The 27,123-nt window shown below is 42.7% G+C and overlaps 1 protein-coding gene across 1 annotated transcript; it reads right to left on the bottom strand.

The window, feature by feature from the left end:
• PIK3AP1 (phosphoinositide-3-kinase adaptor protein 1) lies at window positions 1-26,825 on the bottom strand. The gene is made up of 16 exons (XM_009888749.1): window positions 26,748-26,825; window positions 23,366-23,514; window positions 22,350-22,494; window positions 20,638-20,780; window positions 18,062-18,194; window positions 17,123-17,319; window positions 14,571-14,760; window positions 8,290-8,385; window positions 7,765-7,944; window positions 6,894-6,956; window positions 5,698-5,903; window positions 4,040-4,112; window positions 3,558-3,713; window positions 1,749-1,819; window positions 1,452-1,561; window positions 1-367 (listed from the first exon to the last, which is right to left on the bottom strand). Exons 1-16 carry the CDS (start codon window positions 26,764-26,766, stop codon window positions 313-315), a joined length of 1,986 nt encoding a protein of 661 aa, XP_009887051.1. The 5' UTR covers window positions 26,767-26,825; the 3' UTR covers window positions 1-312.
• Between the last annotated feature and the right edge of the window lie 298 nt (window positions 26,826-27,123).

The following is a 27,123-nucleotide window of genomic DNA, read 5'->3' as shown; positions in this document are numbered from 1 at the left end:
ATGTGTTCTTTCTTGGTCAAAGAGAAATTTCATGTTGGTGCAGGGCTGCCAAGACACACATCAGCGTTCTCCTTCCCAACCATGATACTTTTTCTTGAAGTCTCAAAGCACCAAAATTCTTCCAAGCAAAAAAGTTATAGAAAGCCAAAAAGTCTCAGTGTAAATCATGGGAAAGTCACCAGAGCTTTAGGGAGGAGGAAGGGGAAGAAAACAGTTGGCTCCCACTTATAAATAATTTAAGACAACCCAAAAATATCTGTACAAACACACATACAAACAGAAAAATCTCATATTTCACAGATGTTGAGAGATTCAGCGACCTCTTGGGGGCACAGGTGGAGGATAAAAGCCTTCAGAGCTTACAGGCCTATAAAAAGACAGAGAATACAAATGCATTTAAAAAAACAGTAGAGAATAGGGTGCTGGAACAACACATTGCATGCAATAACATCGTATCTAAGAATACTGTATAAGCAACAGTCATATAAGAAGAAAAACGGGCTATCAGTGATTCAGCAACAGAGTAGATGCCAAGGTGCCAGAGCCCCGCTCCTGTCCAAGTTCTTTCTTCTGCTCTTCAGCTGCAGTAATTCTACTATTACTGGAAAGACACACTATAATACTTGGTTGGAGTAAAACTTTCATAGTACAGTAACTTTCTCCTGAAAATTAGATGAAGAGCAATAGGAAGAGATCAAAAGATTAAAAATCTTTATTTCAAACTAACTACAGACACACTGCAGCTACATTATTGCCGAGCCAACATACAAAACTTACTGCACCCACACATTAGTAATTACTATTTTAATAGTTGGAGAATTTTATTAGCATCTGTACTTACATACACCTCTGGGGCCTGGACTTCATAGATTTGCACTGGTTGGACTAAAGGAATGTTTACAAGTCACTTAAGTTTCTGATGGTCTGATCAAATCAAGGCAATTTTATACCTTTTATAAAACCAGTGCAGTGCTTACTTTGAGGCCAATCATACATGTAAACAAGTGTGCCTTGGAGAGATCTGAAATTTGTAAAAGGAAAGAAAAGTCCAAGGGAATGCCAAAAGGGAATTCCCTCTGCACTACACTTTGTATGTTCCAAGAGGATTTTCTCAGGCAAATCAGGTACTAAATCTGTGCCAGGAGCAGGATGCTACTTCACCTGGGTCAGTCTTATTATGGCAAGCGTCGCGTGATTCAATAGCGCTGCCCCTTGCAGTGTGTGAACCGCAGTAACAGCGTTGCAATAGGCATGTTACCAACCAGGAAACCAATTCCACCAAGTATTACAGATGAGAAACGAGGATCTTACAGTTCCTAAAAGTGTGTGCTTATAGATAATAGTCTGGTAGATTTTGTTGAAAGACGCATTCATTTCCTGCCTTGCTTTCTGCCCAAGGCTTCCATATTTATTCACTGAAAGCTCGTGTTTAAGCAGCATTTTAGCTTTACCTGCTTGCACCTCGAGGAGGCACTCTGGGAGGCCTTTCTGGGAAAGATAGCCTGTCTGCTTGGTGGGCAACTGGGCTGCGGCTTCTAGTTGTTTCTGGGACTTCATTGTCCTACAAAATGAAGAAAAGAGGTTACAGACTAGCAGAATTTGGTTCTTGTTGGCTTCACAATACAAGTGGCTACATTTTGCCATTTCTGCAAATGCAGTGACATCTCTGAGCTCCTTTTCTTTTGCATGAAAACAAAGCCATGTACTTAACAACAGCGGACCGGTATATAGCAGAGGTAAGAACTTACCTCACTGTCCCCTTCCATGCCACTGCTGACACTCAATATGCTCCGAGTGCTGGAGCGGTTACTTGCACTACCTGGAGTGAGTAAGCAAGAGAAAACAAACTGATTATTAAATCCTGGTGATTTAACTGCAAATCACTAACTCAGGACAACTCCTAATCTCATGCTTACCTCTTGCACACATCATTTAATGCTTGTTTACATTAACTTATTTCCACTGTTATTTTTCACATGTTCAGGATCAAAACAATGACATTTCATATAACACAGACCACAGGGTCAAACCATTCAGTTTTGCTTTCTTTCTAGCAGATTTCTGCCCTACCTAGGTCCAGGCTTCTAGTTAAATACTCACATCTGTAATCTAACTGAAAGGATCCAGTGCCAATATCAGCTGGTAAGTGAGACAAATATTTTCACAAGTGTTACACACCCAACATTTTTGTATATTTAAATTATCGGTCCCCATGTACTTAACAGCTCTGTGGAGGTAGATGGCTCTAAGCACTGTCACACATTCATTCCTGGAACGAGTGACTACTTGAGAGGTTATTGTTCCCAATAGCTGTTCACTACCTCCTCTTACAACGATCCATACTCATCACAGGAATGTTTCCTAGTCTATTTCAGAGCTAAAAATTACAAGTTTGTTCAAACCACCTTCAGCAACCATTTATGCAAAGCCATTTAACTTGCACAGGCTCAGAGTAGGGAATGTTTTTGCAATCAGTCACGACGTCTGTGAAGGGGAGAGCAAGTCACAAACATATCCTACACTGCTATGGCTGGTTTCCGTCATAAATACGTATGTTCTATAGGGCTGTGTTCTACTGGGACACTAATGTTCAGAAACCTATACACTGAAATGGAGGCTAGAGAGGTTTTCTCGTAAGATGCAGTCCCTCCCATAGCCTTGGTGAGGCAACTCTCATTATCAGCCGGTATAAACAGCAGCATTTAAGAGTGCTAAATACTGTGGCAGAGTCCGTTCTCACAATCATGCCATGGAAAAGAGAGCTAAGCTGCACACAGTGAACTCTGCGGGCTCGTTAACACTTCTCTTACAACTGCTTATATGCAAGTAACTGGCTTGGTCAGCTGCCTCTGGCACCTACTCTGGATGTGTGCCAGCTATATCTTGCCAAGAGCCACAAAGGCAGTAACCTCACGGGGACTCAGTTTTCCTTTCAGAAGACCAAAATGATCTTAATGATTTCTGCAAGAATTGCTCGGTCTGAATTAACAGCAAGAATGCAGGGATCTAATTTGGACAAATTACACCTAGTAAAAACCAAAGATAACAAAAACGTGCAGAGTGTCCAAGTCACTCAAGAGGTCCCACAGCTACCAATGAAAAACGCTGCCTTTTATCTACAGCAATAGAGGAAACGACATGTAGAGATTGGTTCCCAGCCTGCAATATAACTGTGCCCGTCAGACCAGACGAGCACACTGCCTGCCGAGAGTCCCAGCAAGGGAGCAGCCTTTCTTCTAAGACAGCAGCTGCCATCTCCTTTTAAGAACTGAAGACAGGTGATATGCCTTCCCTGAGAAGTCTCAAGGGAATCTTTCACTCAGCTTTCAGGTTCTCCTCCTGCAGAGATGCAGACATAAGATGCCCAAACCACTTGATGTGCCTGGAGTTGCTTTTACAGTTTTGAGAACAGCCAGTCTGAGGCATGCAGGGTTCGGGGGGGCGGTGCCAGTACTGGGATTCAGGAACTGTCCCCTGAGCTGACTCCACAGTCAGACTAGGGAAGCGTATTCCATCCAGCTCTTTTATAGAGAGGGTAACACTCAGGGTTTGCTTACTTGTTGTACTCGATGTGCTTTCTGTTTTCCAGTCTCCTCGCTTTATCTCCTTTTTTGGTGGGAAAACGTTTTTCCTGGGGGCATATTCATATATTCCACATTCTGGTTTCCCCAAAGTATTATGAGAATGTCGAATGGGTACTGTAATTTCCAAATCTGGAAGGGAAAATGAACAGCTCAGAAGGGGCTATGCAAGTATAGCCTCTGAGAGACACCTTTGCACCCCGGAACAAAGTTAAACACAATCACATAAGGGCAATCATAACTGTACCTGAATGAATCAAGATTCACTCCACAGATGTGGGCATCCTTTACTCAGTCTGGAAAACTGAGGTGTAAAGCAACTTCCCTATGTTTTAGCCAATAGGCATGTGGATGTGAACACTAAGATATCACGTAACTCCAATACACACAGAGACATTTCTGCCTGACTGTTGTTAGCTGCTTCACTACCAGAGAACGGCAGAATCAGAGATAGTTACCTGCACTTTTGTCTTTTTTTTGTTTCTCCATTTGCCTCCTGGTTATGCTGTCTCGTAGCCGTTTCAGATTTTCCTAAAAACATCACAAGATATTCTTTTCAGGTCTTCAGATAAAGAAGGATGAGCAGCTTTCTGACATCACCAATATTATACTTCAGCTAACTTTTCAACCAAGCTGTAACAAAGCCTGCTGGACCTGGCTGAAGTACAAACCGTGTCAACAGTTTTTAATCTATTCCCTTCAGAAATCCATGTGTGCCTTTCAGAAGCCAAGTTTTTTAAGATATTCATTGTATATGTTAAGGTCAAGTTCACAAACTCACTGGCAGTTGCAGATAAGCATCACATTAGGTTTAGAACTCCCTCTATTTTGTTTCCATTGTGACAGTGGCACAGAAATAAGACCCACCTTCAAGTAACTGCACAGTCCTTTCTGTACTAGCGAACAGATAATTTTGACTGCAGGGACAGAGGAGGCTGCCACGCATCCCAGAGTGTGAGGGACAATTCAGAAAGAGTTCAGGATATTTCTCCTAAAGTAAGAGGGAACACCTGGAAATGTAACTGGGAGCAAAGTCTCTTCAGCATTGTGTGGCAGCATACTGCACCTCACAATAAGGAAAGGTAGTGGGAAAAAGAAAGACAACTTTTCCAGCAGGGAAATAGGTACATATGTAAGAGGAGGAACCCCCTGAATAGGTGGAAAAGCAAACAGAGCAACTGCCGTGCCATGAGGCAAGGTCTGGAGTAGAGACTTTGAAAGCTACTCATGGGACAGGGCACTGAGCATGCCACCACTTCTCTGCTACAGACATCTACTAAAGTAGCACTGCATTCTTTATTGACAGAAGGGATTCCTCTGACTGTTTCTGGGTAGAGAGAACCCTTCTAAGTGAGAATCAGGAGGAGAAAAGTATTGGCTTTGTTCTGACAGCTCCAAAAACAGTGTCACACACCAGAGACCAGCACCTCAAGTGTGAGAGCAGAGTGCAGGAGGATAAACAAACGGTTTCAAAAGAAGCAGGCAGTGGTTTTAAAGAGGGAGCCCCACTTGAGAATGGATATTTTAAACTATGACTGCTAGCTCCACCAGTCACTATGTTGCTGCTGCCAACATAATGACTCCCTCATTCAGCTAAGCTACCAAACAGTGTGCTTTCACTAATGACTGGTGCTAGACCTTGCCCAGCAAAGAACAGGTAGTCCTGGAGCAATCAAACACGCATGGAGGGATCAGACCATCTACAAGATAGGACTTTAAAGCCAATACACCATCTGGGACACTGAGTCTTCACTGATCTGAAATGGATGAGAACTTACAAGCTAAATCTTCATCACAGAAGTCCCCTGCCAGATGGTAGGTGCTAGGTGACCTCGGGAAAGGTAATTTAGCCAACTGGATTTGGCCCAATTCCTAGTGTACAGCTCTCCAAAATCTAACAATACTACTGCAAGACAAACAGACCTGTAGAACAGCTACCTGCTCGCTGCTGCACGGGAACAGCCCCTCTGTGTCAGGAGAGAACTCTGCTAGCTGGGGGACTGCGTTAGCAGTCTTCCTGCTCCAACCAGGAAAGAAATGTACCCACACTGAACAGCTTGTGATGTATACCTAGAGAGACAGCTGTTATTTCTTAAACAGTGCAATAAGCCTGTACCTGCTGGAACCGGAATGATTCTGATCTCTTTTTCTGGTTCAGTTGCCACTCCTTAAAATGAAGTACAGCTTCATCAACGGTGAGTATGCCCATTTTCACTTGCTCCTGTAATGTAATCAGCTGCCGTTGACCTGGGGTTTTCATTCCAGCAAATGGATCATATATGCTTGATTGAGACAGGTCCCTTACAGGCCTGACTATTGTCTCTGAAGAGAGAACACCAAAAATATTATTGAACTTGTGGCATCTGCCCTCATCACTGAATACAAAGAAACTCAAGCACCCTTGATACAGCAGAGATGCAAAAAAAAAAAAAAAAAAAAAAATTCCATATTACAGACTATGTTTCCCTAACCTTAAGAGTGTTTTGTCCTCATACCATCCTCCTATTTGTCAGGGCTAAAAGCCCAGCTGAGAGGTAGTCTTTATGCAAATATCTCCCAGGGATAATCTTTGTTCTTAAAAACATCATTTAAGTGAACAGCACAAAATGTAGTCCTTAAAGCGCTCTGCTTCCTCGCTACAAAAATCTCTCTCTCTTCAGCAATCCACAAAACAGAGCTTTCACCTTGGCAGTCACAAAGCTAGACTCTTCCTAGGTAATCTGCACAGTGTAACTCCACAAACAGAAAGGTGAAAACTCACCCTATTGATGCTGGCTCTTTGTAACTCATTTGCAACATAAAGAGGAGTTCCCAACACATGAGATAAAAGCTCAGATTTGCTTCCCAGCACTCTGATAGAGCACAGGACAAGGGGTGAAAGAATAAGGGCACAGTTTTGGAAGTGAAAAGATCAATGGCAAGCAGTTCACTACAGGTTAAATCCCAGGAAAAAATGATCAACAGGTAGCAGCTATATCCAGAACATCAAAAGTGGGACATTGACTCCATGAAGTAATATGGGTCACAACATAAAAAAGGACTTCAGTGAACATTATGATCCTGACCAAGGATAAATTCGAAGACAGGGTGTAGGTACAGTATGTGGTAAAAGGGTACCCCTCTCATACTCTGCAGTTATAAAAAGTTTCCAATGTCACATAAGGTCAGAGAGGTTAGGTCATTCATATAGGACTATTATCCCCAGAGCCTTGTAAAACAGGCTATTCTGTCACATTTCACACAAATGAAGCTACCTCAGCAGATTTGCTTTTGGATTACTTGAAAGATTTTCAGGGTGAACTTCTTTCTTACCTTTCTTAACCTTTCCTCTAGGGACATAGAGATTCTCAGGTCTTTGAGCCTTCTGTGCAAAAACTGTAAAACAAACACTCTTTAGATACTGAAATGCATCTCATGAATATGGGATGAATATGCAATGATGAACATGGGAAGCATACACAATTCTGCACTGCATTACAGCTCTGTTACCCTGCTAAGTTCATCAAAGAAAACAAGTTAAGGAGTTGTACAGTAGAACTCCTCTTCTATTGACCTCAAAGAATCTAGCTCAATCACCTCTATGAGAAATCTGGACATGCTTTCCCCACAGTCCTGTCATGAGGGGAAGTAGTAGTCACTGAAATTACTTTCCCATATGTTACTGTAGTTCTTGATAGAATGTTTGTGAAATATGACCAAGATTTCCAAAACTGCCTAGCAAACTAAGAGGCACAATTTTCTTCAATTTCAATTAAACCCCACCTCAGACAGAGGTACTGAGGTATAGAATCATGACCTACACAAATGCTATTGAATCAATGATACCATTACAGAGCTTGATTGTGTCCTTGTAATATCAGGACATTTCATATTTACTGGGATTTATTTAAGCCATTTGGGGGTAATCTGTCATCCTACTGCTTTCATTAAGAGCAAACTCAGGCCAAGACCTCAGGATACAACATCCCCACATTTTTAGAGTAGGCAGAAGATGAAAAACAGATCTGAAATTGGATCCCAAGGGTAATCCAGCTCTTATAGAGTGAGAAAGACTCCAGAGCCAAATAATCCGGGGGGTTCAGAAAGATGTAGATTTTCTTGGTGTTTATTTGGCAACTGGAGCCCATGTCAAGGCCATTCTACAGTTGACTAGTCTACAATTTAGTCCTGGTACCCAACTCACTTTTGGAGATGTACAGCTCATTGTCCGGCTGTGGAGAGCTGGATTCTGGTCTTGGAACAGGAACGGGAGGTCTGCTAGCCATTTCCTGCCGAAAAGTATCTTCTTCCACTGAGTAGTATACATCTTCACCATACTGCTGAAAAACTCCTTCCTCTGCATCTGGCACATCCAAGCTACTGCCTACAACAGAGTAGAGTTTGTAAGCAAAACAAGCTGGCCACTTCACCAAACACTGGATCCCTCAAGATGCGCTATGTATTCTCAGCCATTCCTGAATAGGTACCAGCTGTGTGCTTGCACTTACTGGTAGGCAGGGACTGGAACTAGAAATCACTCCTCCTCTTTGCTAAGAAATTAACCACATTTGTGAAATCACCTCACAAGCTGCTTTTTCTGTTGTGCCTTGTTTGTACCCAAACAGTGTGGACTAGCTGCTATCCTTAAAAGATCAAGGAGAAACCTCAAGTTCCATTTAACTGCTTTAACTGTGCTACTCTGCCATCCCTCCCTCCAAACAGGTCTCACCTTCTAAAAACTTGCGGAGCATTGAGTCTTTTGTAGTTAGAGGAACTTCATCTCCAGCAATTGGAGTGTCTGGTTTGGACTGAAGCATCTCTACATCTGAAAAAAAATCAGAAACATGAACCTGTTGATTACGGCCTTAAACGTGTGGAACAATGTAATGTAATATAATAAAATGATGTGATATTTCTGACTGGACCTTTGGTCTATGGTGAAAATCAAAGAGGAAGGCAGGCAACTGACCAGACATTTGCCTCAAAAAAGGCTCCTAAGTTGCTATGTTTTGTTCTCTCTGCACAAATCTCTGCTAGCTGCCTGATGCTTATGCTTGAGGGTGACTACCATTGCTTATTGAGAAGTTCTGACAATGCTCCAAGCAGGCACTGAGGATTAGCTGTTAGTGAGAGCGTGTTGGCCAGGTGAAGGTTTTGGCCTCTGCACAGTGCTCCTGAGGGTCCACATTGAGTGGAAACTCTGTGACTTGGCAAAACAAGACATGAAGGGCAATTTGCCCATGACACAGAAGATAGCATTTGTTTTGTTTATTGGATAAAAGTCAAAACAGCTGGGTGAGTTAATTAGTTGGACTGGAAGATGTTTAGAGGGTCAAATGATAATTTAGTATTGAGAAAGGAGTGACAGCAAACAATAATATACTTTGTTAAGTCATTGTTTTGACATGAAGAATTCTGATTAAAAAAAACAAGGGCCAACTTCAATGTAACCCTAAAACTAATCCTAAAACTAAAATAAAATGTTAGGTAACCATGCTCATAATCATTAAAAACAAGAGTGATATAAATTAATTGTTGAGGCTTAGTGATACGAGTGAATTGTTGAGGCATATTGTGAAATATTTATTACTATGTAAGCTAAATGGTTTGGGTTACATGACAGAATAAGAAATATTTCTCTATAAATTTCTTTTTAATATTTTCTGACCTTTCTTCATTTTTTTTCTGCAAAGCTGAGGAGATTATGAGAAAGGAATAACAATATCCTAGCAAGATTTTGCTTTGGTAGAATGTTGTGTTTTGTTGTTGTGTTTTTTTTAAAACAATAATTGTCAAAGGACCCGCTAACAGTCACGTGAATGCACCCAGTCTAGCTTTAACCTCCCAGGAATACCTCCAGCATAGCCACAGCAATATTGCATGCTGTGTGGACTAACCACACCAGCAGCTTCTCAACAGCTCTGCAGTCCATGCCAAGTTGCATGCTGCTGAAGCTAATCTGCTCACCACCAACCTAATATAAAGTTCACTTAAGTATCGCTGCAGTACACGGAAGCACAGATTTGACATTTGAGCATCCTAAAGAATCAGCACTACAGACCTGTGTTTTTCTGTAGAGCAATTTTTCCACTTTGCAGCCACCTTGATTATTTTTAACATAGCTTTTAGAAACGAACCTGTAGCAAATACAAGCCCAGAGGAAAGCCCCTACTTTATGGATTTGGGGGCAGAACAGAACGTGATAGGTGCGCAAAGTTCCTTTCATGCTCCGTGGAGGGCACAGTGTCTTCCCAGTTTTGGCTGCACTCTGCAGGATTACTAAACCAGCAGTGCAACAAGATACTGCAGGGTTTGTTTTGTGTCACATAGTCAACGTATTTGAATTCATCAACTAATCAGTTCTCCTCAGAAGACATAATTGCCACCTTGCTACCCTCTTGCACACAGGTCTGTCTTGAATACAGATGAGACCTAACATCTCACCCATGTACCAAAACTGAAAAGACGTTCTCTACTTCATCAGTGACACCACCTGTTCCACTTGCTGCAAAAACAGGCTAGTGAGACAGAAGTGACAAGAAGGTGGCACACACAAACTTTGGGTATCATAGCAAAGATCCTCAGATTTTCCAGAGGCCACTGGGGAAACTTGGTCTGAAGGGTTAGCAGCAAGAGGGCTAAGTATTTCCTAGATGTCAACATTTAGCAGCTGAAAGAAATTTATTCAAGTTTCAGTTTCCCTTTGCAGCATTTAAGGCTTCAGAGGGGAGCTCAACCAACCTGCAAACAGACAGGTACACAGAGGATGAATTATTACCTACAGACCCTTCACAACAGCTAAAATATCCATGTGTGGGCACTCTTTAGAAAGTAATAACACCCTTCCCCCTTTAAACATTTGTAAACACTAGATGCCAGGTATTCCTGCACAGAAAGCAAGCTACCTCTTTACAGAGGCCAGTCCTTTATTATGCAAGACAAAAGCTTCAATGTGTTGGCATAAATCACAACTCAGAACTTTATAAGCAGTTATATTTTCGTGCACAATTCCCTCATTTTTCTCAAGGATAACAAGGAGGCTGTTGTGTCTTACATTAACTAAGGAAAAAAAAACCAACCACAAAACAAAAAGGACAGTGTTGAAAGCTTGGTCTCAAGAGAATAAAAATGGTGGAGGAGGGAGAGGATATGCAAGAGTAGAATATGGTCATCAGAACTTCTTTATATGTGAACTAACATTTACTCCTTAGGGGTTGGAAATCTGCAAATTACAGGACAATAGATTTTAGTCAGCGGAAACTCTCTAGGATAAAGGATTAAAACTCTGCATGAAACTCACACTATCTAGGGTCTGAGTGTCCACACAGTTCACAGATATGCAAACAGAGCTAAGAGTTCAGACTTGTTTCCACCAGCCCTTGGCCACTGCCTGACCTTGGACAGAGGAAATACAGCCTAACTCTCTCCCCAAGTCAAACAGCATAATAACACACACACATACACACCAGGCAGTTTAATCCTCACACCAATCAAACAGGTTTTCAGCGCTTTCAAGAGTCCTTGCTCTCAGAGCCCCTCCTGCACGCAACACCAGCCTACTAAAAATACTGTTCTGCAAAAAATCAGCAGGAGGAGCTGGTGAAAGGAAAGCAGGAGAAGCAAAGCACTTTATCTAATGCTGTAGTTCATAGTACCAGATTGATACGATAGAGAGAACTCTCCCTTTTTGCTGTTCAGCTGCTCTTCGTTACAGTGTGTGAGCAACTCAGCTAAATGACATTTACCTGCAACCTGCACCAACCTGGAGCATATTCTGGAAAACTATGTTTGGCTGTACAGGTATTTGAAAAATGTAGTAAGAGGGAAGTGCTCTTCTGAAGCAGGAACAATTAGATTAATTATAAGAAAATAAGTAAGGCAATTCAATCTCATTATTAAAGAACAATAAACAAGGTAACAGCAGGAACTAGTAAGTTCCCACTGATTTGGTTAGGAGCACTTTATAATCTACACTGCTCAGGGCATTAAGACCTACCTGTGAAAGAATGATACCCTCCAGCAGAAGGGGAGACAGCGTTCTGCAGATGACCAAAACCCTTTGCATTTTTTTTTTTTTTAATTCCATCATTTATCTCAAAGCTTAAAGGGACAACTACCAACTCAACACAGATGTGTGCAATTCTCACGCGGCACCAGTTAAAGCAAAACTGGACACTTGCACAGCTTCTGCACTTTCGCTGTAAGTGTTTTCCCAGGACCAAATGCACTGAAAAATCAGAAATGGGATGAAGAATACAAGAACTAACAGAACATTTCAATATTCAAGTATTTGCTATTACTTTAAACGTATTACAATGGCTCCAGTCCTGTGTTACCTTATTCTCAAATCAGTTCCTGACAGACAAATTGACCCTGTGGTATATAACCTTCCTTTGATCAGTCTCTGAAAAACTCTGGTGGAAGCACATCTTGATCACAATAACTGGGCATGGTGCCACAGTATGGCTACACTTAAAATAGCCCAGGTATTGTCCTCTACACCACAACCATAACTACTCACATAAGGGCTACTCTGACCTGGAGAACGTACCTCAGTAGAAGTTGTTTATTATTTCCTAGAGACTTCTTCATCCTCATAAATGTTTAAGTCAGTACAAAAGCTTGAAGACTTTATTTGTGATGGCAGTTCTAAACCAGCCAGCACTCCCGCTAATTTCAGTGAGGGTTTGCCTGGGTGCTGGTATTCTAAATAGTATTGAAACAACTTTGAGAGAATCAATCTAAGTGTCAAGCATTGTGCCAATTTAACCTTACCTGTTACAATATTGGCAGATTTTAGGCACTGTTCAGACAAACTGTAAATATTCTTCTGGCAAAGACTAACAGACTACATAAGAAAATTTTAACTAAAAGACTCCTGAGTGGAAGGTAACAGAGATTTGTGTGCAGGAGCAATACACTAGGAGAACTCCCTAAGAAGCAGGAAACACACTCACATTCCTTGCTGACATATTACAGAAAAGCCATACACATCATCTCAGCAACAAGGAAAACATTTTAAAATGCAAACTCATTCAGCTCTGCTTTTCAGTAAAGGAATCATAAGGACCTACTTTAGGGATAGCTTGGGTTCTTACCTTTCTAGTCCTACTAGCCCTGCAGAATAACTTTCTGTTGCTGATCCCAGAGACCTCTGCCATGCTGCTGATGTGGCTGTGCCTGCAAAAGCTTCCCTAAAGGACATATGCCTGCTGGGCCCTTGCTGCTGCGGAGGCTTACGGAAAGCAGCCTGACTTAGGCTTCGAATCCACAACCCTTCCCATCCCGTGGCAACTTTTCCTAGCTCTCCATCCCCATGCCTGTCAGCCAAGCAGGCTCTGTTTCACGTATTCATCCAAAGCACCAGCCAAACTGCCTCCTGAGATCTGTCAGAGTGAGCAACTTAACTTAATGTGGCTTGTTTGACAGAAACAGGCAAGGGGACACGCATACAAGCAACTGAACAGACTGAGGAGGTGGTGATCTACAGCAGCAAAGAAGAAACAAGCACCGTAAAGCAATTAGTTCTTCCACCAACAGTCTGCAGGGTTGGCAAATGGTTTTCTCGAAAGGAAGCAATTCTGATCTAAATCTAAGCATATGAGAATATTTTCAGAGTCCAGTTCAAAAGTGGTAAATTACAGGGAGCTTGATTTGCATCCACAAAAGAAAGGAATATCCCCTGCATAGTTTCTGGGAGATCTGCATATTTCAAGGGTGGAAGAAGACAAGTTGCGCTCAGTGGTTTTAAGCATGCTTTTTCCCCCTCCACACACTTAGTTAATCAGCCCTGTTCAGAGGTGCACTGATTGCAGGCAGAGCTTCCAAACATCTAGAAATTACTGCAAACAACAGCAACTTTGTTCCTGAGGAGTCCAACCAGCCTTACTGCTTATCTCCACCTGAAGGCAGAATAATCCTAGGTTTGGTAGCAAAACTACACTTGCAGCAGCCAAACAAAACTTCACAGAGAAGAGTTTATGATTTCGGGCAGAGAACTGACAAAGTCTTCTGGACGCCATAATCAATGAAAATGTGTTTTGTAACATCATTTAATCTAAAAGAGGAGAAAGCCAGGCCAGGACAGATATAGTCTGTAAGCAGAAGTGTTTCAGTAAGAAAGCTTTTCCCCTGAGGCAGCACACTTAAAACTGCAGAAACACTAGAAGTCCTTATGCAGGTACTTAAACTATAATAAGCTAGATTCCCTGCTCATCATGGGAATCATAAAAGATGTCACTGGGATGAAGCCAGACCAAACAGGCAGATAAGTAATTGCTTGACATAGGTACTTAACTTGATATTTGCAATTGGCCTCACTGAATATTAAGGTCATGGTGAAAAAGTTAAATATCTGCATATTTATCAGAATTAGCTCTATATTTTTAGCAATAAACCAAGTGGATTAGAATAATGATTTTTCAATTACAATCTTCGCAGTACACCTATTTCTAGATATTCTTTTGTTCTCAAGCTGTTGAGGTAGAAGCTCAGCTCTTGTTTTTTCGTTATCCAGCTGTCAGTAAAATCACATTTTACAGTGTTCTTTTCCACCAATGTCTGTAAGTCAGAGTGTCCCTACCTCCCTGGATATCAGGAGGGAGACGCAGGACATGGCAGAAAATTTGGTCTCTTCCAAATGCTAATTCACTTGCTCAGGGTTCAGGGAGTCCTCAAAGCACTGAGGAAACAGCTCTTGATCTTGACACTGGCAATCAAAGAAAGGTTTAGAGCAATTTTATCAGCCAGCCAGTATCAGAACTGGAGCAAGGTCTCCTTGTGGCGAGAGAGCAGAAGAGCTATAACCAGCTCTTACTCTAAAACTCAACTGAGGCGCTACTACATATAAGAGAGAGGGACCAGCTTAGCCCTCTTGGATGGGGGCTCTGAGCAACCCAATCTAATTGTAGATGTCTCTGCTCACTACAGGGGAGCAGGACTAGATGACCTTTAGAGGTCCCTTCCAACCCAAACCATCCTACGATTCTATGATTCTATGAATATACATACAGAGGTCTTCTGGGGGACCAGGGACAAATCCAGCCATAGATTCATAAAGCTCTTCATCGGAGCCAGGATTCAAGGAACATTTCATTAACAGATCAGTGGACAGGTGAGCCATGGACTCATAAACAGACTCATCCTCCTCGCCTTGCATCAGCTCTTCCTTAATGTGGGTCTTCAGCATATCTGCAGTTTCCTGGAGAGGTAGGAGAGAAAAAAAAAAAAAAAATTTAAATCTCATTTTAAGCTCTTCCTTAATGTGGGTCTTCAGCATATCTGCAGTTTCCTGGAGAGGTAGGAGAAAAAAAAAAAAAAAAAAGTTCAAGTCTCATTTAAATGAAGAATCTGGAGAATCAAAGCAAGCAAAAGATATCTCACCCTCCCATCGCTGATGGAAAAAACCTTCTAAACACAGCCCATTTGCAAAGACTAAGGCTTCTCACTGGAATTAAATCCCCACTGCAGCTGTGTAGGCCCAGCCTTCAAGATCTATGCTGTAATAATACATAATGAAGGTGAAAAAAGTCGGTACTGACATATTCTGAATGGCCATTACAGCCTCTCATCCCCTCAATTTCATGTCCTACCTGATGTCTGCAAACTCCTAGAACATAAGAAAAGCTCATTCTAAAAATACAAACGCTTGTCAAAGACTATTTGAGGTAAGCATAGCTGACCATAAGGGGGAAAGTTTGCCACATGCAGAGCACTTAAGAAAGCAAAGTTTCAGCTTTGGTGTAGGTTCAGTTTCAGTTTCTTGGCATTAGCAGCAGCACGTAACACCCAGAGTGGGAGTACACAGACCCTTTTCTGTGAGATTAACAGGAAACCTCACAGCAGGCAGCTGCTCATGTAACACAGGCAACTTTCAATTCACAGGACAGCAGAACCCTTTCTCACATATTTGTAACACAGGGGTGGGGAGGGAGGGCAGTGCAGATCTTCACCAAACCATGCAGGTCCTCACGAAACCATGCAAGGCAGCAAAATGTAAAGCTTCATCCCAGCCTCCTCCCCAAGTTCCAACTGTATCACAAGCATAGCCATCTTAACCGGTTGCAATACTACAAGATATTCTTCCATCCATAACCGCAACCTCATGGGCCTTCAATCCACAGGGCATATATGTCAAAACTGTCTACGCGTGCTTCCCTCCACAGTCAAAATGGGTCAGGCAGGTAGCTCACATATCGCTTGAGGGAGGTGCAGAGCAACTTTAATCAGAGAGAAAATTAGGTGAATAAGGGGTTTACTGGGATTTTCAGATATCCATACTAGTACTGCTACTAAATCCATAGTGCTTCCAGTCACTACCTTGCAGCAGGCACACTGGTGCAGATCGTTTGTGTGGTCTGGTACTAAGCTGCACAGATAGCTTGATGGTCATTAAGCAGGACCTACTCAGCACAGCTCTGTCATTGTGCTGGTGGACAGGAGAACATGGGAAGACTACAGTACTGCAATAAGAGGCTGCAAGGACTTTCTACACATCTCTCACACCAGTGCAAAGATTTTAATCACACAATTTACAGTTTCTGCAGCCCTCCTGCTCTCAGAACAGGGAATGACCTTTTTTTAGCTCTAATGTATAACCCTGAATTCATGCTTATGTCAAGAAGCAAGCCCCAAGTCTAAGAACCACCCATGCCTCCTAAATAGGGCTTAAACACTACTGTAATTGGCTGGCAGAACCACACTAAGGCTGGCAGATCTATCACCCACCATTCAGACAACTGTTAGGCACAATTACGCACAACTTTTCAACTGAAAGCAAAGGCAAAATCTGCTCAAGACTTCATGTGATCTGAGCCGAGGAGTTGCTTGTTATCTGAAAGCATACAGGCTGGAAACTACTCAAATGGAAAAGAAAGGATAAACCCCATTTACACCCAAGGACTCCCAGAAACAACTGCCTGGTACAGCTGGAGTCAGGTCCATGTCATAACCTGGAAAAGTCATAGTGCTGTTTTCTGGGGATGGGGTTAGCTCAAAGAGAACTGAATTGTGAATTGAGGTCCCAGAGAGAACAAGTAGGGAATGGACAGTTATCCTAATGCAGGACGAATTGGATTTCAAGTGGAGCAGGCAGACTACACAGATGAGCTGTGAACACGCTAATAAGCAATCCAGTCAGAGAGCAGCTCAGACTGCACCTTCCCAAATATATTCTGTTCCCATATAACTCCCTGAAGTGAGATGAAGAGACTGTAGTTTTGCCAAGATCAGAGGTTAGAACAGTACACCCAGCATCAATCACATTCCTGCAGAAACCTCATTAGCTGGATGGATGATAAGGAAACCCAGCATGGCAGTCTCTGCTTCCATCTTACTTGCTCAGTGTAAAAGCCCCAAGAACTTCCCCAGCTCCAGAGATGCACCCAACCCTCCAGCCTGGAAGCTTTCAGTGTGGCTAGATGCCTGTCTTCTACACCTTACCACTCCACGTTGCACCCTTTATTACCCCATCACTCCTGCTCCCACAACAGTAAGTGCCAAGCTTGGTGCCACTGCCCAGGCCTGCTGTGGGACAATGTAGAAGGACTGCTGCTCCCTCTTACCACATATTCATCAATGAATTGGCGGAGGTCCTTAAAGCCATGCTTTTCTGCTATGGTGTTTGGATAGTGACCATATTTGTTGGCTACACTGTAGGCCTGCAGCGCTCCAGGGCATGTAAGCAGCAAGGCGGTGAGGTTCTTCAGCCCATATCTTGCAGAAAAGTGAAGCAGTGTTGGCAGCTCCTCATCCCTCTGATCTGTGAGAACAGGAGCCTATTAGAATATAAGTTGCTCTCTAGCAGCAACAGAGCCAGTAGGTGAAAAAAAAAATTCCCAGCAAATACACAAACCAAAGCAGGTGTGAAGGTCCTGAAAAGTATACATACTGTTTCAAAATGGAGCTAACTGGACAAATGAACTGAGGTATCTAGTGCATCTCCAGGCTTGAGTCGTATGACCTTTAGTGGGGAATCTGGCAGTGTAATACCTTAATGTATATAGGATCACAGGTTTGCAAGGACCTCTTAGATCAACATTCCAGTAGGATCCAGCTGCTGTAAGGCAATCATGTCATGCTGCCACACCAATCCAACTGCTGCATGCCCACTGTGCACCTTAGAGCAGAGTCATGTGGGTGGGGGAAAAGGACTGGGCTGGGGACAAATACCACATGGAACTGGGAGAAGAACAAGGGAGAAAATACGGGAGACGTTTTGGGGAGCATCATCTTTTCACCTTGGTTGTGTTTGACACTGTCTGTGTAGCTGCATCTGTCAGTGCAAGGACGCAAGACTGATGCATGTAATAAAAAATGGATCACCCAACCCAGACGGCAATCCCCCTTCTATAGGCTTCCTCAGAAATTTCACTTCCTGGCTGATATCCAAGATTTTTGAGACAGCCTGTGCAGGTACCACGCACCGCAGTGTTAAGGGGCTCCAAGGTAAAACAGCCAACACAGATGAAGTTTAAAACGAAAACAAAAATCTTTTCACTTACTTGTTGTTATATCTTCTTCTTCTAGCTGGTTGATACCAAACAGGTGCAAGCCACTGGCAGGAATGTTCTTCTTCAGTGACTCAGTCAACAGTTTGTCCAGTGCTTCTATGCTGTATGGCACGATTTTAAAGGCCTAGATACAAATGGAAAGTGATTTTGTTTGGGAGAGTCCGAAGATTCAGTTAAGGTGAGATTTATAAGGTGGTTCTTTATTTTGCATGTATCAGAAAACAGTAAGCATAAACACTGAAGGTAGCAATGCTCTGGTCAAGCAAAGAACACGAATACCTTTCGAGGCCAGAAACAGAGTATCATTAATCTAAGCAGATGAGAACCATACACTCCACAACAGGACAGAGTACAATGAGAGAGTCACCCATACAACTGTAAGCACAGAAAACTGTTACTTCCTACTTCCTTGACAGGTATAATCTTACTTCTGAAACCATTCCAATGAAGTGTCACTCCTACTCTAGGTATGAACTACTCTATTTTCAACTGCTCTGCTGTACACTCCGGGATTGGCTTTTGGACTGGTTCTCAGCCAAAGACTGTAAAGTATGCCTATTCCCCAAGCAGAGGCACAGCCCAGTACCAACTGCTCCACACCTTGAAATAAAAAGAAAGGGAAAGACAGCCCATCCCCTGCCCCACGTATGCTGATGACTAACACTTCTCTGTAGGCTTCTGCTACATGGCTGATCAGGGACATGCATGCAGGCAGGAAAGATATCTGGAGAACTTGTTTGTGCAAGCTTTACCCCTCTAATAAGGGTTCAGGTACCCCAACTGTGCAAAATATGGAAAACCGAGCAGTAGCTTTAAAGAAATACATACTAAGAATCACTTCTAAGCCCGGCAAGATCATGGAGCAGATCCTCCTGAAAACTCTGCTAAGGCACATGGAAAATAAGGAGGTGATCACTGACAGTCAACATGACTTCATTAAGGGCAAATCATGCCTGACAAATGCCGTGGCCACCTACAACAGGGTTACAGCATTGGTGGATAAGGGAAGAGCAACTGACATCATCTACCTGGACTTGTGCAAAGCATTTGACACTGTCATGCATGACATCCTTCTCCCTAAATTGAAGAGACATGGATTTGACAGATGGACCACTCAGTGGATAAGGAATTGGCTGAATGGTCACACTCAAAGACTTGCAGTCAACGGCTCAATGTCCAAGTGGAGGAGATCAGCAGCGTTCCTGAGGAGTCAGTATTGGGACCGATGCCCTAACATCTTTGTTGGTGACATGGACAGTGGGATTGAGTGCACCCTCAGCAATTTTGCCAATGACACCAAGCTGTGTGGAGCACTCAACACGCTGGAGGGAAGGGATTCCATCCAGAGGGATGGGCCTGTGCGAACTTCATGAAGTTTAACCAGGACGAGTGCAAGGTCCTGCATGTGGGTCGGAGCAACCCCAAGCACAAATACAGGCTGGGAGGAGAATGGATCAGGAGCAGCCTTGAGGAGAAGGACTTGGGGGTGTTGGTGAATGAGAAGCTCAACATGACCGGGCAATGTGCACTCGCAGCCCAGAAAGCCAACTGTATCCTGGGGCTGCATCAAAAGAAGTGTAGCCAGCAGGTTGAAGGAGGCGATTCTGCCCCTCTGCTCAGCTCTGGTGAGAACCCACCTGGAGTACTGCATCCAGCTCTGGGGACCCCAACAGAAGGAGGACATGGACCTGTTGGAGTGGGTCCAGAGGAGGGCCACGAAGATGATCAGAGGGCTGAAGCACAACCCCTATGAAGGGGTTGTTCAGCCTGGAGAAGACAAGGCTCTGGGAAGACCTTAGAGCGGCCTTCCAGTATCTAAAGGGGGCCTACAAGACAGATGAGGAGGGACTCTTTATCAGGGAGCGTAGCTATAAGACGAGGGGTAACGGTTTTCAACTGAAAGAGGGTAGATTCAGGTTAGATATTAGGAAGGAATTCTTTACTGTGAGAGTGGTGAGACACTAGTACAGGCTGCCCAGAGAAGCTGTGGCTGCCCCATCCCTGGAAGTGTTCTCAAGGCCAGGTTGGATGGGGCTTTGAGTAACCTGGTCTAGTGGAAGGTGTCCCTGCAGGGAGGTTGGAACTAGATGATCTTTAAGGTCCCTTCCAACCCAAATCATTCTATGATTCTATGAATGAATAAATCTTTTTATGTCACTCTACTTCATTCAGCTAGTATGAATCTTTGCTACCTTCTCACATCTTTTCCACGAACCCTTAGGTACAAATTTCCAAAAAATTTATTTCTTTATGGTACTTTCTGTTATATCAAGTTCTGTCATTCTAATCTTTTCAAGTTATCAAGGTCTAAATGTGTTTATTGACTGCTTTTTTTTGTTAGTTGGATAGCCTGAGGTACCTTAGCCAGCTATTTGCTCCACAGACAGAAAAAGCACCCATGCTTTTGCTGAAAGGTGATGTTAAAGTTACGTTAAAATCCCTAAACAAAAAACTTGCATTTCTTCCTTGCAGAAGAGCTACTTCATCGGAAGTGCTTTTGCTTATGTCCACTTGTCTAGCCTCTGATAGAGCTGGTTTCCAAAGTAGCTGTTTGCTAGTGTTATTACCTGGCACATGAACTGTACTGGGTTGGCTGCATTAGCCAACAGACTGCTGATTTCTTCCATGTCGGTATGATAGGTGACGCTTGTTGCTCCCACCATCAAGTCCCCTGAATATATCTGCAGAGGCACTGTCCCAGAGGTTAAATCTTTGAAAAGAAAGAGAAGAAATCACCATTAGGAGTGAACAATGGGTATGAGTCTGCACCAAATACCCTGAGGACAGGAGGAGTATGGAGATACTGCCAGCTGGATACCAAAACAGTTTCTCTGGTATTGAATTCATGAAGAGTCATGAAAAAAAGGAGACGGTGTTGGTCTGAACACTAGATAAGAAAGGACTTTGGAACTCCTTTCTTCATAGCCATGTCAATGCACTTCACCTGTGACTTGCTAGGTCCTCTGCTAACACTAGCCAGTACCACTGATGTTAACAATACACCACCTCGAACTAGAAAACCTCATATCTCTCCGCCCCTGGCTTTCTCTGGAGCAGACTCTAAACCGTGCCATAAAATATAAGAGCTGGGGAATAAGGGGAGAGAAACCAGAGATGTCACTAGGGATTCTGCAACCCCTGTCAGCCTCACTAATCTCTAAATGAAATCAACTTAAAAGAATTCTAGCTTTGCAACTTTACCCATCGACAGGGTTTGTCTCCAACGCACAACTTGGGAACTTCTTGATGTGTTGTCCAGTGTGCATTCATAGGTCTGTACTTTCTCTTTGAAACACAAATATTTTGAATCCCACTGAAATTAATCTTTCTCTGTATATATGCTTGGCTGTTAACAACTCAGGAAACAATGAAATAGTCACACGCCAAAGGAATTAAAAATGTATTTCTCTTATTATTAGAAACTGGAACTGCAGAGCTTAGATAGTTGTACACTCCATCAATGTGAAGGTCATGTTTATAATTCAAAGTGCAAGTTAGTTTCCAGGTCCATGTTTAAATTACAAGTCTTGATTTAAGACAAAGTTGAACATTTTTATGTGGGTGAGGCCACTTTCTTTAAATCAATCCACCTCACTGACTTTAAGGGAGTTGCTATAAATGACTATTAGTCTCTATTCTCAGAGCTTGTACAATGACTCTTCAAGAGGACAGACCAAAGTAGATGAAATAAAATCATGCTGGAAAACTACTATCAATCTGTAAGGCTCCGAAATCTTGCCCCTAAAGTTTAGTGAACCTAAATTTTAGACAATCTCAAGTTTTGTAAATGTAAGTATCTAGAGTAATAGAACATATCTAAATTACAAGGCAAGCAGGATAAATAGTTTCAGCTCTAATTGCAGAGAGACCATCACACATTAAGCATACGCTGTTATAGTCATGCAATTATTTACTGGCACTTACCTTCTCTTGGTGCCCTGCCGATGCTAATGTGGTGGTGGTTATAACACACAGTTAAGTTCAAGTCCAAAGTGCTTTACAAGCTGCAATATGCTCTCAGAAACTCCTAGTAAGGTGTTTCCACACTGCAACCCTGCCACTGATGAGGGGAAAACAGAGCTCCCAAGCAGCAGTCTATCTCAGTTCCTCATCACAAAAGTATTACAGATGAGAATGCAAGTTCAAGATTTCCTGGCCTCAATTTTTCCTGCGTATCAACTGTTATCCTTATCCCTCTGGCACTTTTCAGGACAGGCAGGTTGAGATGGAGAGGAAGCAATGGGGGGAGGAACAGGGGGGCAATCTCAGCCCAACTTACTTGGAGCCTCCACAGAGATTGTGTACTCATTCTCCATCTCAGCCAGCACACGCACAGATGATGCATTCTCTGGAGAGAATTCAACTTCAGTTTTCACTTCGCCATCTAGTTTACATTTCATGATAATATAAACTGTTGTCTGCACCTAGGAGAAAAGGCATTACAACATGCAAGTTCACAAGATAAGAACACTTACTTTGTTAAGTCCCCCTTTGAGGGATTTTCTTGTCATTGCAACTAACACATAAATTATCATCTGTCATTTTCACAGTCCTGAATGGTTTTCAGGAGCATCTTCCAGTCATGGTGTAACTGGGCAGGTGGCTTCTGTTACAGCTTGCACCAACATACATAGAGGCATGTAAGATGATAAAACTGGATTTACCAGCTGGATTTATAAACTGGTAAAAGCTAGATTTATAAAACTCTTTTAGTTTTAATTCTATCAGTCTTTTCCCTCAAGCAGCACAGCCCCATTCTAAACAGAAACAAAGGAAGAAACTTAGAGTCTTCCTATCTGAGGGGATGCTATACTAAGAAATGCTGGGTTTCAGACAGGAAGCCATGGCCCAAGCTCTTCAGAGTCACTAGCAGGACATGCACCAGAATTGTCATATTAGACTGCATCCAGGCTGTGGAGTTAACTGGTTCATTACAGTCATGTAATTACAGCCACTTGCTACCCCTAAATCTCACCAGAATGGAAGATGGGAAGTCAAGAGTGTGAACCTGCCCCACAGCACACAAGACAAGCAGCTATGTTAATGAGACTATCTGTCAGTAAGTGACACTGCAGCCTAGACAACACTGGGCACTGCATGTTACCAAGCTGTTTCTGGGCCTAGGGAACCGAGTTTATGAAACAGAGACACGGAGGACAGTGAGCTGAGAGGGAAGGTGACAGAAAGGAATCAGGGACTAATTCCCAGATCTGTAAAGCTCTCCTTTACAGAGCAGCATAACAGGTTGCACCAGCTCACAGTAAGAAAGTAGCCCACGGAGTGGACATACAGTACCCCACACCGTATGCGGTCAGGCTGCACCACCGGATGGTCCCCAGTGCTCTTGAACGATCCATGTTCTTCACTCATGGCAAGTCTGTCGCAGTAAACTGGGTTCTTCTCGTCTTCTGTTTCTGTATCAGTCACAGAGTCGCAGCCTGAATCTAAAATAAAGCATACAGAGTCCTGCTACATCACTCCCCTTTGGTGAAAATGCTATCGTACACACCCATCCTGAGAAACAGCCAGGGAGGTGGTGGGGTGGAACTTAACAGTCTTTTCTGAACTCTTCTAGAAGAATAGCGTTTTAGAAGACCATTCTTCTAGAAGAGCTCAGAAAAGAGGATCTAGTTGAAGAAAGGGAAACTACTGAGCTTCCTCTTTATTTCCCTTAAGGGCATTGCTGGGGAAAATTCACAAAGCCACAGAAGTGCTGGGGTAGCACTGAACGTGCTTACAAAACAAACAACAATGCCACTCTTTGCTGAGATGGATAGTCCCTTCTCATATTAGATGGGAAAACCAGTACACCAATGTCTAATATAAGAATGATTGGCAACTGGACTCATCTGTCTTCAGCTGCACTCTGAGTAGATTATAGGATGGGCAGCAGCCTTTAGTCTTCCTCTCCTAAAGTAAATGAAGAAAACCAACTTTTCTTTCATTTCAGCAGTATCTTTAGTTTTCTGGATCCTGCTTATGTTGCTCACCCCAACTCCCAAGTTCATTATCATGTTGACAAAATACAACATAATGCAGTAGTCTGAAGGGATCCTGTTCCTGGAGCAAGAACTATAAGCTTCTGTATCTATACAAGAGTAAAACTGAAACATACCAGAGCCTTTGCATGGAAAAATAACAGTACTCTACCCAAACAGACACAAGAGTAGAAGCAAACACATGTAACCCTACAATCTGTGTGCAAAACAACATTCTCATTCCTGTTTCCCAGTAACAGCATGGATATTGATAGAAGAGCAAACAAACTGAATTGGTATCACTGGCTGCAAAAAAACCTTGCAAGAATTAAAACAGATTACAGTTCTCCTACCCCTGCCAGGAAATACTTTTCCCAACTAGAGAAAGGAAACAACAGACAATTTTGTATCTACTCAGTAGAAAGCACTTATCTAGTTTCTACATCTTTATTTACATGACTCACACCTTTTTTCCCCGTCTCCCAAAACATGCAGTCAAAGTCACGGAGTTTCCCTTGTCAGGAGACTAGCATGAATTCTTAAAACTCTACCCGCCATGGCCAAAATTTTCCAAACCTTGGAAAACTTTGGAGCGGTCAATGATTTAAGACAACATTTTGGAGGCTATTTGTTACTTACTGCTGTAAAACCCATCTGCAAAGAGCAGTATAAAATATTTACTAGATAAAATCTCAGATTTGGATGGGCAGAGTTTTTATATTAATAAGAAAAGTTCTATTTAAAATGCTTAGTCCTGATGATAAGGACCTAAGTGACCAACCGCACTAAGCTGTGGCATCCATACAGTGAAGCTGCCAACAGTCCCGGTTTTACTATCAGAATCCCCCAGTCTCTGGGTATATCAAGTTTCCACAACTCAAGAGAGCCAAAATTATTAAAGCAAACTTCTATTAGGAGTTCATGTCCTGCTAGTTTCAAACAGTGAAGCTAGAAGTCAGTCAGGAATTTGAATCTAGACTTCTTCGTTATTATTACCAAAGGCTTAAACTTAAGATATTTGAAATTCTTTGTCACGCACATTTTATTTTTTTATATATTTTCTATACATTCAATGAGATTTTATTAATTATAGGAATGCAACTTTGCTTTCAGAAGACAGATTTTAAGCCACAAAATTTTAGCAAGTCAATCAGCTGAAATTTTTGTCACAAATAGTGGTGTACGTACACTTAACTTGAAGTACGTGAATCACTCCACATGGCAAGTGAGCCTACTCACATGAGTACAAGTAGATTGCTGCTTTAATGTTTGCTCTAGAAAGAGTAGAGCAAAAAATCTGCAGCTCTGTAAAGTTTAAGTAAGGCATCACCACCAACATCGACATTTCTTAAACAAACCTAGAACAGTACATGTAATTTAGCAAATAGATTTTAATACTGCACCAACACAAATCTGCAGCTTTGACTAAAAAACTACTTTGACACAAGGCTATGTACTGAAGGTGGTCGTCTGGATTTTCAGACAGTGGTACTAAGTATTACAGAGAATGGACTGAGGTTCTAAATTCTTTAACTCGATATTTTAATTGATACTGTCCCTGTCATCAGCTGCAAGAGCCAGACCCCAGTTTTGGGAACCCTTCTCTTAGGGAAAGGTGGACTGCTCCCACCTGGGAATGCCAGGCTGCCCAGCTGCACAGGAGAAAATAAAGCACCGGTCCCGCACCCTTCCCTTACATGACAGCTGTCACATCAGGGGCTTGGCATATGCAGAGCAAGACACCATGTCTTTTGGGGAGGAGAAGAGGAGGCAACTGTTACTAGAATAGTGTCTCTGTAATCCCCACTGGTTATTTCCAATATGACTAAACCAGAAAGACTAAGCTCACCGCAGATAAGAGAGAGTCAATGATGACCAAATTACAGCAAAGCATTAATGTTCCTGCAACATGTGCACAAGCTGACACTTGCCAGCATCCTGATATTAAGGGCCTCATCCCCACCCCACTATGGAACCATAAGTGTGGTAATTTGTACCTCACTTACCCAGCATATGGTCCATTTCAGAGAAAAATGAAACCTAAAGCTGTGGATCTCAGCTACAACATCTACAGTACGCATCGATAAGAGGGGAGCAAGGAGAGAACAAGCACCCTGGTCTCTCTGCTTTACTGATATTATTTGATACTGGAAACAAATCAGCAGATAAAGAATAACTTGAGTTTTTAAGAAACTCTGGCATTGCCTGATCCTGCCTTGCACTTCCGCATTCTTATAACAGAGGTCGTATGTAAGAACAGAGCTGTTAGGTAATGCGGGAAGAAGCAAGCAATGTTAATCAGTAACCAGATTAACAGCTGACGGAACAGGCACTCAGAGTTTCGGGTATGCAATATTCATCTGTTTTTTCATTCAGAAAATTCTGAAATTGCAAATTACCAACTTCCCACATAAGCAGTGAAGTGATGCTATGGTCACCTTGGAAGTTCCAGTCACGTACTACTGACTTGTGAACACGCAAGCATTGGAAGAGGAACCCATCCCGCTACATTTGATAATATATATCAATGCTCTAAAGGGACACGTTGTTAGATTAGGCTTCCCACTCACTAAGATAATTGAGTAATGACAACACATTTGCATATACAGATTCGGCAATTATATCATTGTAATGATACCCAGGCTGGAGAGGCCATCACTGAGGAGATCAACAGACTCATTAGAAAGTTAAGTGAATACCTGAATTGAGCTTCTCCATGAGCAACTGCCGTAGGTCAACAGCTCGTGGTTATAAACGACTCTGCCCTTGACTGGAAGGCTTTTCTGTTCCCCTTTTAATGAAGGCTACCTCAGAACACGCATGACAGTCTGTGAAATACTTGTGAGAATAGCAGCAAGGGGAGGAGATGCGGTCCAAGAAACCCAACCACATTTCCCCTTGAAGAACATGCCCCCCTCCAGGAAGCGTCAGTAGCTGAGCTATAGAGAGCAGCCCCATGCCAGCCCCTCCTCGCCTGTCCTGCCAGGCTCCCCGCACAGCTGCCCTGCAGAAACCCACCTCTGGGAAAAGCCCAGGGAAAACGTAGGCCTGGCCACATGCTTCACGAGCCATTTA

The sequence above is a fragment of the Charadrius vociferus genome, unplaced genomic scaffold (genome assembly GCF_000708025.1).
Source record: "Charadrius vociferus isolate BGI_N301 unplaced genomic scaffold, ASM70802v2 scaffold436, whole genome shotgun sequence".
NCBI lineage: Eukaryota > Metazoa > Chordata > Aves > Charadriiformes > Charadriidae > Charadrius > Charadrius vociferus.
This window is presented reverse-complemented; position numbering and strand designations above follow the sequence as displayed.

What these genes read in the sequence shown, in the direction of transcription:
- PIK3AP1 (XM_009888749.1), bottom strand. An exon ending in CAGTACAGTTCATGTGCCAG is followed by an intron (nt 18,195 to 20,637) that starts GTAATAACACTA and finishes ATTTGTATCTAG; the next exon opens with GCCTTTAAAATCGTGCCATA. An exon ending in TAGAGGAAAGGTTAAGAAAG is followed by an intron (nt 5,904 to 6,893) that starts GTAAGAAAGAAG and finishes TTCTCTCTTCAG; the next exon opens with AGACAATAGTCAGGCCTGTA.